The sequence below is a fragment of the Tenrec ecaudatus genome, chromosome 10 (genome assembly GCF_050624435.1).
Source record: "Tenrec ecaudatus isolate mTenEca1 chromosome 10, mTenEca1.hap1, whole genome shotgun sequence".
Lineage (NCBI taxonomy): Eukaryota > Metazoa > Chordata > Mammalia > Afrosoricida > Tenrecidae > Tenrec > Tenrec ecaudatus.
Window position 1 is genome coordinate 74631536 of NC_134539.1, and position 13293 is coordinate 74644828.

Sequence of the window (13293 nt, forward strand, 5' to 3'; positions counted from 1 at the left end):
CCTTTGCCTCCACTCACCCAGGTGTAGCGCTCCCAATCCTGGGTGCAGAGCCCATGCAGACAGATGCCGCCACACCCGTGCCAGTCCCTATTTTTATGAGTGCCTGCTTCTGCATCAGTCCCTTGAAAGCAATGCCTGTCTTCTGGTTTACGCTCATATCCCAGGAGCCCAGTCGTAGCCCCCACGCAGAGCAGCTTGTCCATAACCAAACTCCACACTCAGTGTCAGAGATTCAGCGCTGACTCACAGTGACCCTCTGTCGATTTCTGAGACTGTAACTTAATGGGAGTCGAAAGTCCAGTCCTTCTCTCCCAGCGCTGCCAATCATGCAGATCACAGCCCACCTGGAACCACTACGTTGCCAGGGCCCCCAGGTGCTCAATAAGTGCCTATTGATTAAAGCGGTGAGTGACCAATACACCTGCCGCTTTCCTCTGCATACTCAGTCAGAGAGCGCTGCTGCTCTCTCTCTCTGTTCGTTCTGTCTGGAAACACCTTGCATGTTTCAGATGTCACACTCAGACCAGCTTCACTCCAGTGCCCACCCTCCCTCTCCTGTCCACCCACCAGAATCCCTCCCACCCTAAAGACCCAGCACGACCCCCGCAACCCCCAAGATCTAGGGCCCTGACTGACACAGAAAGCATCACTGCTCTCACCTCAGCTCCTAAACGCAGAGCCTCTTGTCTCCTGTCACCTCTCGTGTCCTCTGGCGTGGCTTCTATTGGTCCGGGTGTGCGCAGTCTGCCTCTCCCGGCGGCTGACTGTGATCTTTGAACACATGGTCTTAAACCTTGTGTGTTCCTACCAGCTTCTTGCAGCTCCTTCTGAACAAGACCAGTTGCAGTTGAGTGGATGCCAGCTGATAGCTGCCCACTGTGTGCCAGAATCAGACTGGGCTCCGTGAGGTTTCCAGCGACTGAAGGAGACTGCCAGGCCTTTCTTGCAAGACACCTCTGGGTGGACTGGAGATAGCAACCTCTGGATTAGCATTGGATCCATTAATGGCACCACCCCAGGACTCTTTGCTCCTTGTCGGGGTTCCATAAATATTTGCTCATTGATAGAGGGGTCCATTAACCGTCTCAAACACGTACCATGACCCCCCTCCAAAAATGCCAACTTATCTGTTCTTCACTGTCTCCAGAGAGGAATATGATTGCATTTGACATGCTGTGGATTGGATGGTGGCCTTCTCATGCGGCAGTATGGCTGAACTCACCTCTCTCAGCGCCCTCTTTGATGGTCCCATCTTGGTGGGAGGGGGCGGGCCTGTGCTTTGGCTAACTCTCTCCGACGCGGCCTCCGGGCCGGGAGATGCTGCTAACGGTTACAAATGGCCAGTCTCTGAGCAGCGGTGTGGCCTTTTGGTCACGCGGTCAGTCCCTTGAAATCAAAAAGCTTCTGTGCCTCCGCTTTCACTCTTCTGGAAAAACACAAAAGATTTGACCCACGCAAAGAAGTGTACCTTGTACGCCTCAGGGTCCTTTGGTCTCCCACATAAGGATTGTTTGGTTCGTACAAAAGATCAAAAATCCCTCTTTGGGGCTCATTATGTGTTGTCCACAATCCCTTTGGTGGCCCATTCTCCATCCTGCATGCTACTCATGTTGGCCTTTCTGCTCACTGACCCATGTCAGTCAGTTTCTTGAGTGAACCCGGCGCCTTTAAATGGCTGGTGGAAAGGACGGCGGTAGCCTCTATAAAGCACATGCGTTTGCTTCCCGGGGACGCTGTGCTTAGGGCCTCAATGAGAGCAAGCACTGGAAGGGGGCCCCACCCCACTGGGAGTGCAATTTTCTGCTGCACCAGGTCATTTCGGTTTTCAATCTGAGATTAGTCCAGGTCGAGGGAAAACAAAACCAACCCGATCAAGTCGGTGGGCCGCGGGAACAAAGCTGGCATTTGGGTCAGTGTTCCGCAACAGGCCGGGCCCTTTGCTAATTCATTGAGCTAATGAATGATTGAGCCATGCTGCTTGGAGAGCCAGAAATGTTTAAATATAATAATAAAATGTGGGCGAGGAGAGGCTGGAAGATAGACAAGGCCCAGACAAAACGCCAGCAAACGTGCGTATGTACATCACTAAGGGGAAGGGAAGTGATTCAAAAAAGCCGATTTAAAAAGGGAGGGGGGGAAATGAGGAGCTGATGTCAGGGGCTTACGTGGAGAGCAAATGTTTTGAGGATGATGAGGGCAATGAATGTACAGATGTGCTTTATACAATTGATGTCAGTATGGATTGTAATAAGAGTTGTATGAGCCCCCAATAAAATGATTTTTAATGTGATTGTGCACGTAATAGACAACAATAAACAGAACTTTAAATGCAAAATAATAAAGTAGCCGTCAAATCTATTTGAGGAAGGTAAACAGAGCAAACAATGGAGAGAGAAGCAATGAAAGACCAACTGCTCCATAAGTTTTCAAGAGCTCGTAAACTAATTTCCCACCCGTTTCTAGGTACCTTGCTAGGGTTGCTCAGTCTCGGCACTGTCGACAGTGGGGCAGGGTGACGCTGTTTTTCAGGGGATCGTCCGGTGCGCTACAGGATGGTTAGCTACATCCCTGGCTTCTATGAACCTGGTCCAATCATAGCACCCCCAAATGCCTCCAGGCATTGATGTATGTTCTTTGAGAGACAAAAGGGTCCCCCAATTGAGAACCAATGGTCTAGTTCCAGAATGTCTCCACTTATTATGTGACCTAGTTCCATGCTTAGCATCGATCTTCACTGCCACCCTGAGAAGTGGAAAAATATGTATTGGTACCCACACTTTTAGAGATGAAACTGAGGCTCAGAAATTAGGCCACTTGCCCATAAAACCTAGAGCATGAGCATAAGTGGGTGCTAGAAATCAGAGTATTGCCCTCCCCAAGGTACTCCCATTCGCTCCGGCTCAGGGTTGCAGGAGAAGTGAGAAGGGATGGGTGGCAGCATTTTTCAGTAAGGAGCAAAAGTAGGGAGGGGGGTGGGTGGCAGGCAGAGTGGAAGCATTAGATGGATTTGTACCATGGTAAATGTATGTATGCATTTACATCCAGAGCACGCCTCTAAAATCAATTGATGAGAAGAATGAGGTTATTCTGAGATGTATCAAAATGCAGACACAGGGTAATGAGTAATAACAGTACTCTCTGAAAATGCAGACGCAGAGTAATGAGTAACAACAGTACTCTCTGAAGTGAGTGCTCTCCTGTGTCCTCGTTGAATACTCCAAACTCTCCCATGGACCAGGGGCTAGCCATTGCCACCGCGCTTGATAGTAAGGACACTGAGACCTGGAGGGTAGGGACTCTCATGGCTGGCCCAGCAAGCACCAGGGCAGAACTCACACTTGGATATGTCTGGCACTAACGCCTACGGTCTTCTAAACCTTTGACTTTCTAGCCAGTAAGGCAGCTGAGGTTTTATACTCTGCCTGTGGAACTATTTCTCTCTCTCTCTCTCTCTCTCTCTCTCTGTGTGTGTGTGTGTGTGTGTGTGTGTGAAACCAAGAGCTGAAGTTTAGAATGGTGGTTAACAGCTAAATGGGGATTCAAATTTACGTTGATTCGGGAGCTTGGAAGAAGAGGCAAGGAAGAATTTTATTTAAAGTTGAATTGCTACCAATGATTGAACAATACTTTCTTTCATTCTGTCAGTAGAAACGTTGGATAAGAAGCACCCAATACACACTAATACATACTAAAGCCAAGACAGATCATGATTGTTTGTATTGTTTGGGCCCAACCAACCAGAGGGCCCTGAGCAGAAGGAAAAATCCAGCAGGTGGGTCTGAGGTTTAATAGAGCCCATCTACACAGAGAGATCCACCACCACCCCACTGGACGCCAACGAGACGCATGCCTGGTCACATCTTCCCGCACTGTGACACACAACTGATTCCAACCCAAACACAGAACCAACACCCCCAAACTAGCTCGCCTGCATGAGTAACTAACACGTTGGTGGTCTCCAGGATTTGCACTTGGCAGAGAATGGTGTTTGCTTTTTATGGTGCCCTTTAAATGAATTTTCTTGTAGAGAAATCTGAGTCAGCCATCTCTGAAATCACGCATGCTCCTGGGAACGAGTTTTTAAAAAGAAATCACCGCCATGACATTAGAGAGTTTTGGAATTCTGTCTGCAGGGCCAACTTGTGAATCCAGACGTGTTTGTGCCTTTCTGGTAAGGAAACAGCAGCCTGAATCAGACAATGGAACAACCACACTGGAGTCTTGACTGCTGTGGAAGGCGCTGGAAGCGGCCACTGACTTGTTCACTCGGGCTTCAGAATTCTCCCAGGAGGAACTCGGCTTCCCACAGTGCTCTCTGTGTTCTGAGAACCAGATAATCAGAAGGTGACCAGGGTTCAGTGGGAGAAGCCCAAATGCTGAGGTTTTATCTTCATTAATGCTTCAAAGCCAAAGCACCCCTTTCTCTGGGGGACAAAGAGCAAGACGGGCCCTCTGCTGGCGCGGCTGCCCCAGGGGCAGCGATGAAAGGCCAGGCAGGGAGATTAGCTCAAGGCCTCGCTCCCACTCACTGAAGGCTGAGGCCCCAAAAGGAGGGGGGCTTTGATTTGAAAACAAGAAAATGAAAAAAGGAGCGAAAAAGAGAGACAGAGAGAGTTGCAAGGATGGATAAACCCACAGACAGCTTGCCATAGATGCTCAAACCCTACCCCCTGGTCAGCAGAAGCCGGGCCTTTACGACAGGCAGTTCGTTTTCAATCTCCTCCTAACAGTTTATTAGCTCCTATTATGTAGTAACTGAGTGTAAAAGGATTTGCACAATCAGAGGTGTATTCTCGCCAATAGACAAATCCGAAATGACGTTTTCACATTTTACGCAAATGTAACAAAAATCCATGCTCAGGTATTTGTACGTGTGCGTGCGTGCGTGTGCCTCCTTGCGTCTACCAGGAGCCGTATGTTTATGTTCACTGGCATCAGTACTTATTACAAATGTTACGCTATTAGTGGGCACTGGGTGGGTTTGCAGAGCATCCAATTTGAACACACCGACTGAATAAATGCTTCCTCGTGATGGCAATGACAATGATTCCAGCAGCAAGGCTCCGTCTCGGGGGCTAGAACTCACGATAGAGTAAGACCCTATGAACACTTAGGGGCTAAGGAGAGTGGGTGGAGCCCTGGTTGCCCAGGGCTTACTGGTGTTTGGATGGTGACACAGAAGTCAGCAGATCAAGCCCCTGCCAGCCATTCTGTGGGGTTTATGTAATAAATAAACAGTGCTCCCAAGAGACCCGATGGAGCAGTTCTCTGGGTTCCTGTGAGTCAGGAGAGACAGAAATCGTTTGTCCAGGACTGAATGGTGGTAGGGGTCTATCCTGCCTTTGATTCAAAGCTGCCTCTTCAGTTTTACAGCCCTAAATTCAAATTGGCTCCTTCATAAACGTTCCCTCAAATCTTTCCTAGGGCTCCCTCCCCCCAAACTCTAATCCTTATGGATGATGCAGTGTGCTTGGTACTTATGGGAGGTAACCCATCACATGTGCATACATGTATGCGTAGCAATACCAAACTCAAACTTCCTGCCATCAAGTCGATGCTGACTCACAGTGACCCTACAGGACGGGGTAGAACTGCCCGTGAGTTTCCAAAACTCATTCTGTACAGGAATAGAGCGTCTCGTTTTTCTGCCAGGAACAGCCAGCTGGTGGTTTCAAACTGCTGACCTTGCAGATTGTAGCCACTGTGCCACAGGGGTTCCTTTATGCCCAACACTAGAGATGGTATTTCTTGGCAGGCACTGTGCTAAATTTTGTATGTGAGGGTCTAGATATGCAGATTAATATATACATACTTATGCATATGTATGTGGTAAGTTATCATGTATAACCACATACATATGTGTGTGTTCATATGCTATTAAACTATATATCATCCTCTCCCATCTTCCCAGCTAAACAGTGAACTCCCTGTGGGCAAAATCTGTGTTCTAAACTTGCTTCTCTGCCTTCAGAAGAGTTCAGAGTGATGCCAGGCACTTAGTAAACAATCAACAAACATTTTCCCCAACCTGTTAGTAGAACCTACTCTGTAAGGATGGCGGGTGAGGTGATATTGGAATCAGATTCGCTGGTGAGCATTGCCTGCTACCCTGTTCTACAGGATATAATCAACCGGTGTCGTTAATGAACTAACGGTGGGTTGTGAAAATAAGTACCTGAGCTAGAAACCAAGAGACCTGATGCTCATCCACCTCTGCCACCAGGCAGAGCCCCTCAGGCGAGTGCCTTCCCTCCCTGGGCCTTAATGCCACACACACACACACACACACACACACACACACACACACACACAGCTGGACTAGCTGTCTGTAAACCTCCTTCTAGGCCCCAAATGGTAGCATCCTAAGACTCTATTTTACAAATGCAGGCACTGTTTATTTGTGACATAAACCCCCTTAGAAAAACAAAATCAGTAATAAATTATGAAGAAAATCCAATGCCCTGATCATTTGCACTTGCTAACGGTGCTTGATTCAATCAATGCCTCCCCAGCACCTAGCCTGCCTCTGCAGGGCAACAGAAGAGTCAAGGTTGTCAGCGGAGCAAGCCAAGCAGCCTCTCCCTATAATTGTATTGACAGGCTATCAGCTGAGCTCCGATGGCAGGGAAGGCGCGCCCTGACAGGTTCTAGAAGGGAAGCCTTGAGAGCTCTTGTAGCAGGATCCTATGTTGAGTCACAGAATTCTGGGAAATGAGAAGCAAGCAAAGGGAAGCTTGGTTCTTTCTCGATCTAATTTTATTCTTCCCAGAGAGGCACTTCTGAAGGAAAACTGGCTAACTGTACATCACTTTATATCCACCTTCTAATGGAAGAAATGAGTGTAACTACCCGGGCCTCTCGGTGGCAACGTCGAACGGCTGTGGTGATTCAGATTAGTTTGGTTACAAATGAGGCACAGGCTGCTGAGTGTTTGTAGATGGGGTTGCCTGCTTGATTGCCTGAGTTCTTCCCTTTTCACTTGGCTATGGAGCACCTTGCAAGCATGTCCTTGAATAACTGGGTGTGTACACATCTTGCTCAGGTTATCGGGAGAGACTGGTGCCTGGAGAAGGACATCATGCTTGGTAAAGAGGAGAGACTGTGTTAAAGAGGAAAGCTCTGAATGAGCTGGATTGACGCCATGGCTGCAACAATGGGATCAGACGTAAGAACAGTTGTGAGAATGACACAGGAGCGGGCCATTGCTGCTAAGAATCGGAACCGATGCCGCGACACCTCACCACAACATTTGTCCTGGTGAATTTCAGAGGCATGAAATAGCAGAGCTGGGTTTGTTCAATGTCTCAGCATGTAAAAAAAAAAAAAGTCGATCCTAGTCACTGGACATCATAAGCCAAACAACAAGCTTCGCCCATCCCAATACTGTGGATGTCTAAGATGCGATCATCTCCCATTATAGATGCCCACCTTCAGGTTCAAAATCAAACAAACCCAAAGCCCCTCAGTTCTAGAAACCCTCCCCCACCCCAAAGACACCCAAGACCCGGCCTCTGACACACAGAAGGAGGTACATGATCACCCGAGGTTGGAAACTGTGGGTTGCAAAACTGACATGCCCTGAAGAAATCCAATAGAAATTCCAGTACTATATTAAATTTTGGGGGGGAGAGGAAGATTTAATAAAAATAGATTTCATAACCTGAATACTCCCAATTTTCTCCCTTAAGACCCAAAGCCCAAGGTTTTTCCACAATTCAAAGTTTCTTTAAAATCAAGATAGAAAGCTAGGCTGGAAGGCAAAGAACTCCTCACTGGGGTTCTGCCAGAACCCCAAACAAAAAGGCCCCCAGGGAGCACCTCGGTGTCTTCCTGTGTAAAAGGGGGGTTCAGAATGCAACCACCAAGATTCCTTTTCACCCTCAAATCCCCTGCAAACTTTTATTTAGGTCAGGTTTTGGTAACAAGGCTGAAAAAGCTTACAGAGGTGTTTAACTAGCGGATGTGGACACAATCTTGGCTGTTTCAGACTACAGTGCTTAAAAGCCCATCAGGAACTCGAGGAAAGAAACTAAGCAGGAAAGGCTTCCCCCTAGTGGCACCAGCAGGGGACGAGAATTCCAGGTTTGGTTCAGTCGTCAGAGGTAAACTGAGAGCTGCGGGCTGCTGGGGCTGGCTACCCCTACCCAGTCAGTCCTGCGCTGCATCTCACGCCCTAAAGACAAAATCCCAACCAAGAGTCAAGCTCTCTGCTACATCTTCCAAGCCTAGACTTGGGTTCAGGCACAAGGTACTGACTTTACTCTAAGAGGCTGTTCATCTAGTGTCGCCCAGAGGTTAAATACTGTCCTTAAGACATCAGCAGGTTAAGATTAAAGAGTAAGGACTACAAGACAGAGTAGAACTGCCCCCATTGAGTTTCTGAAACTGTAACCTTTATGGAAGCAGATTACTACATCTTTCTGTAGAGCAGTGGCTCTCAACCTTCCTAATGCCGCCGCGACCCTTTCATATAGTTCCTCATGTTGTGGTAACCCCAACCATAAAATTATTTTCGTTGCTACTTCATAACTGTAATTTTGCTATTGTTGTGAATTAGGTGACCCCCAAAGGGGTCACGACCCACAGGTTGAGAACCACTGCTGGATGCTCTGACCAGCAAGAGTATAACCACTACATCCTAGGACCCTTCAAAGGACGAGGAGGGGGCATTTTTTTATATCACTCAGAGCGAGTGTCCAGTTAACCAGCTGACCAGTTCCTACCCACTCATGTGTGTCAGAGTATGTTTGAGCTCCATAGGATTTCCATACGTGATTTTTCAGAAGTAGTTTGCCAGGCTTTTCTTCCAACGTGCCTTTGGGTGAACGTGAACTTCCAACCTTTCAATCAGCAGTCAAGGGCATTAGCCATTTGCATCCCTCAGGGATTCCACATACTACTAATTCATGATGCATAATAACTCTATAACACCCTTCATTTTACATTTAGTATAAAAAGAGTGACTACCATGAATCTCAAAGAGAGCAAAAGCAACGCTGATCTAGTAGTAAAGCAGCTAACTAGAAGTGATGGATTTGACTCTCCCTTTGGATCCCCAAGTGGAGAAACCATCTGTTTCAACTGTCAACTGCAAGTGGCTCTTCCCACCTAGGCACGGGACGGAAGGGCTTAGTGCCACGGCGGGGAGCAGAGGGCGGCTAGATGGAAAGCTCCGGAGCTGGATAAACCAATTACATCAGTGCTTCCTCCAGGCCCACCTTGCCTCTAGTGTCCCCCTTCCCTGCCGGGCAGCTTGGGGACACGGCGTCAGCGTTTTCCTAGAAGCCAGGTAACTGGATTCTAACAGTGTTAAAGAAAACCCAGGCTCCCTGAACCAAAACCCCCAAACAAACAACAACAAACCTCGGGCTCTCTAAACAGAGCTTGGCGCTCAGAAAAATAATGGCTGAATCCATGGTGACAGCCCCCATTGGAGAGGTGAAGTGTTCACATTTTTAAAGACATGCTGCCCTCCAGTGGCGCCACGCGAGTTAGACTGCTCCCCTGACCCGGGGCCTGGGTGCGCAGGCGGTCCCAGTCTGCGGTGGTCCCCGGGAGGGGCAGGAGGCTAAAGTGGAGGAGCAAACACTACAAAGGGGAAGTGAGCCAGTTCAGCCCAGGGCTTGAGGTCTCTCTGAAAGAAAAAGGAAACAGGCTCACTGCCATCGAGTCAATTCTGTTCACGTTTCCTAGGGCAGTGATTCGCCCTTCCTTCCCACGCCCACACCCCATTTGCCGGTCATTTGGATAGATTACAGTGTGCTTGGGGAAATGTCAACAGTGAAACAATACTTTCAGGAGAGGGGCAGAAGCACCGGTCTGGCCACCTGGGCTTGAGAGAGGAGCCGTGAGTTTTGAGACCTGTGGGCCCGGTGGGGGACTCCGGGGTAACAGCAGCCCCACAAACGCATGCGCCTCTGTGCCAGGGCCCCACAGGGCCTACCCTATCCAATCTCCCCTCTCACTCTCTTCAATGGGTGCTATGATCAAGGGCAGGGTGGGTTACAGTTCGCACCCACCGAGCCTTCTGCAGTAGAAAGATGAGGCTGTCTACTTCTACGGGAGCTCTGAAGGTATTGTGGTCACTTATGGAGCTGCTAAGTGCAAAGCCGACAGTTCGAAACCACCAGCTGCCTCTCTGGAAGGAAAGACCAGGCTTTCTGCTCCCGTAAGGTAGTTACAGTTTCCGAAACCCGCAAGGGCAATTCTATGAGCTGGCCTCAACTCGATGGCAGGGAGTTTGGGGACTTTTTTTTCCCTTGAGGTGGGGGTCGGGGGGGGGCGGTGCTTGTTTGTTTGCCTACTCCTCCTGCAAAGATTTACAGCCTCAGAAATCCTCAGCGGCTGTTCAACTCTGTCCCGCAGGGTCGCCGCCAGTGGGACTCGAGGGCACCGCAAAAGGTATGGGGGTATCCTCCTGCGTTAAGGAGGAGCAAGTGAGGCTCGCAGAGGCGACGGAGGTGCCTGTGACCCCAGGAGCCCAAGCTGCACGGGGACCTGGGATCCCTGAGGGCGGGGGCTCGGCGGGTGAAAGCCGCACCCCCGGAGTCGGAGGCGAGCGCGCGCCGGCGCTGGGAGCCCGGGCGACTCACCTTGACGATGAGCGGGTTCTGAAACATGGAATCCCTCACGACCCCCAGCCTCTCGTTCTCCATGCCCGGCCGGATGTCGGCCACGGTCAAGGGGCGCCGCGGGGGCGGGCAGATCTGGCTGACCGTGCGGCGCACCGGCGGCTTCTTCTTCTTCCATCGCTTGGCCTTCTGGGGGGCGGCCTCGGCCTCCGCCATCCTGGGGATCCTGGGGGTCCCCCGGGAGCCGGCTGCCGGGGTCCTGTGCGCTTCCAGGAGCGGTGCGGAGCTCCGCTGGGGGCCACCGCGTGCCCCGGCCGGCGCCACCCGAACCTCGGGGTGGGCACCGACGCGGGGTCCGGTCCGGAGAGGGGCGCCCCTAGTCCGTGCTGCCCCTCCTTGTCAGGAGAGGCCCCGAAGCCCCAAGCGTGCCTCTTCCGTTCTCCGGGCGGCTCCTGGGCTCTTCTCTGAAGGTTGAGAGAGGAGACAAAATCAAGGTCACCCCTGAGGAAGAATAGAATGATCCGTCTCCTTGGCAACGGGACGCCAACGGTGCCCGGGCTAGGATAAGTCATTTTCTATCAATTTAGTGATGATGGAAAATATTTTCAAATAGTCATGGACGGAAGCAAGACTCGCCGGTGGGTGTATTAAATCGATGGAGTTCTGAAAGGTCGTTTACACTTGACCTTTGCTGTTGAGGAGCTGGGGCGGGGGTGGGGGGAGTCTGTTTGAAATGAAGATTTTATCCTGGCAGAGAGACTTTTGCAAGATTCAAGATGCTCTTGACAAAGTGCTCCGAAGAGCTGCAACGTTACAGAAATTAATGAAGATAAAACTTCAAAACCAAACTGACCATTGAGTTGATTCCGACTCTTAGAGGTCCAACAGGACAGAGTAGAACTGCCCTCGTGGGTTTCTGAGACTGAACTGTTTCATGAGACCAGAAAGCGTCATCTTTCTCCCGCGAGCGCCTGGTGGATTTGAACTGCTGACCTTACAGTTAGTAAGCAGTTCAACACCTAACCCACTGGCCACCAGGGCTCGGGCCAATAAAGACAAGCAAAAGTAAGAGGGAGGGAGGGGTACAGCTAAGGGAGTTCTGATTGGTTGTTGAGGTTTATGCCAACACACTGCCTGGCCCTACACCATCCTCACAATTGTTACGCTTGAGCCCATCGAGGCTGCCTCTGTGTCACATGCATGTTGTTGAATGTTCTCTCTCTCTCCCCTCCCCCGCTCTGCCAACGACCTATTTTTTTTAAGAACTTTTATTACGTGGGGAAGACAAGAATATATGATCCAGGTGAGGTACACCACTATAGCTCGGGGTCTTAACGCTGTCCGAGGGATTGCATTCCAAAGAACATGGAGGTCAAGGAAAACTCACCAACGCATGGTTGGCAGCTGATCAATAAGTCTTGGTTACAGATCGGATTAGTGGAGTGGGAACAGAGCCATGATTGAGACACAAACTTTGTGGTAAACAAAGGGATTTACAAGATTGATCCTGGGGCAGTCAGGGTGCTTCTAACTCAGCAACCCCGCAGGACAGTGATCTCTATCAAGGACAAACCCAGGCAAGCCCTCAAAGGTGAGTTCCCCTTCCCAGGTGGTGAAAGGGATGGAGGTAATCCACTTGACAATTGTACTCTGTTTGGACAAGACTATTTACATCCCTGCCGCCTTCTGCTTTACCAAGCATGATGTCCTTTTCCAGAGACTTCTCTCTCCTGATACATGTTTACGGCACATAAAATCAAATCTCTCTAGCCTATCTTCTAAGTAACATTCTGTTTGTACAAACAACTATGTTTGTTCTGGCAGTCCATGGTGTTTCAACATTGTTCTTCTGTGGTCTTCTTTATTCAGTGTCCAGCTTTCACGTGTACGTGAAATTACCATGGCTTGAGGCAGACATATCTTAGTCCTTAAAATGACAACCTTGCTCTTTAAGACTGTAAAGAAATCTTGTGCAGATTTGCCCACTGCAGTATGTCTTTTGATCTCTTGACTGCTACTTCCATGAGCATTGAGAGTGGACTTAAGTAAGATGAACTCCTTGGCAACATCTCTTCTCCATTTATCATGAGATTGTCTACTGGCCCAGTTGTGAAGGTTTTTAGTTTCTTTACATTGAAATATAATCCATACTGAAGGCTGTAGTCATTGATCTTCATCAGGAAGTGCTTCAAATTCTCTTGGCTTTCAGCAAATAAGTTGTCTCACCTGCTTATCACAGGTTGTTGATAGTCTTCCTCCAAACCTGATGGCCTTGTCTTCTTCATAGAGTCCAGCTTCTCTAATGACTTGCTCAGCATACATACTGAATAAGTATGGTGAAATATATAACCCTGAGGCACACCTTTCCTGATCTTAAACCATGAAGTACCCTCTTCGGGAGCTGAATTAGTCTAGGTAGACTAGAGAAAACAAACTCAGAAAAACTCATGTATGTATAAGAGAGTTTTATAAAAAGGGTAATTGTACATTAAGCATCCCAACCCAGTCAAGTCCAAGCCCATAAGTCCAACATTAGCCCATATATCCAACATTGATCTACAAAGTCCTCCTCAAACTCACAAAACACACGATGACGCTGACTGCAGGAGGAAAGCCGAATCAGTGAGCTTGTAAGCATCTCAGCGCTGGCAGAGGTCTCCACGTGGCTTCTCCAACACTCAGGGCTGCATCAGGGTAGGTCTCTGTGGCTTCTCAGGGATGT

At 49.3% G+C, this 13293-nt stretch overlaps 1 protein-coding gene across 1 annotated transcript in view; it reads right to left on the reverse strand.

The window, feature by feature from the left end:
• The window catches only part of CFAP77 (cilia and flagella associated protein 77), a 172306-nt gene extending 161519 nt beyond the window's left edge, over window positions 1-10787 (reverse strand). Inside the window, exon 1 of the mRNA XM_075559552.1 lies at window positions 10593-10787. Coding sequence (XP_075415667.1) covers window positions 10593-10787 — 195 coding nt within the window. The remainder of the gene's footprint in view (window positions 1-10592) is intronic.
• Between the last annotated feature and the right edge of the window lie 2506 nt (window positions 10788-13293).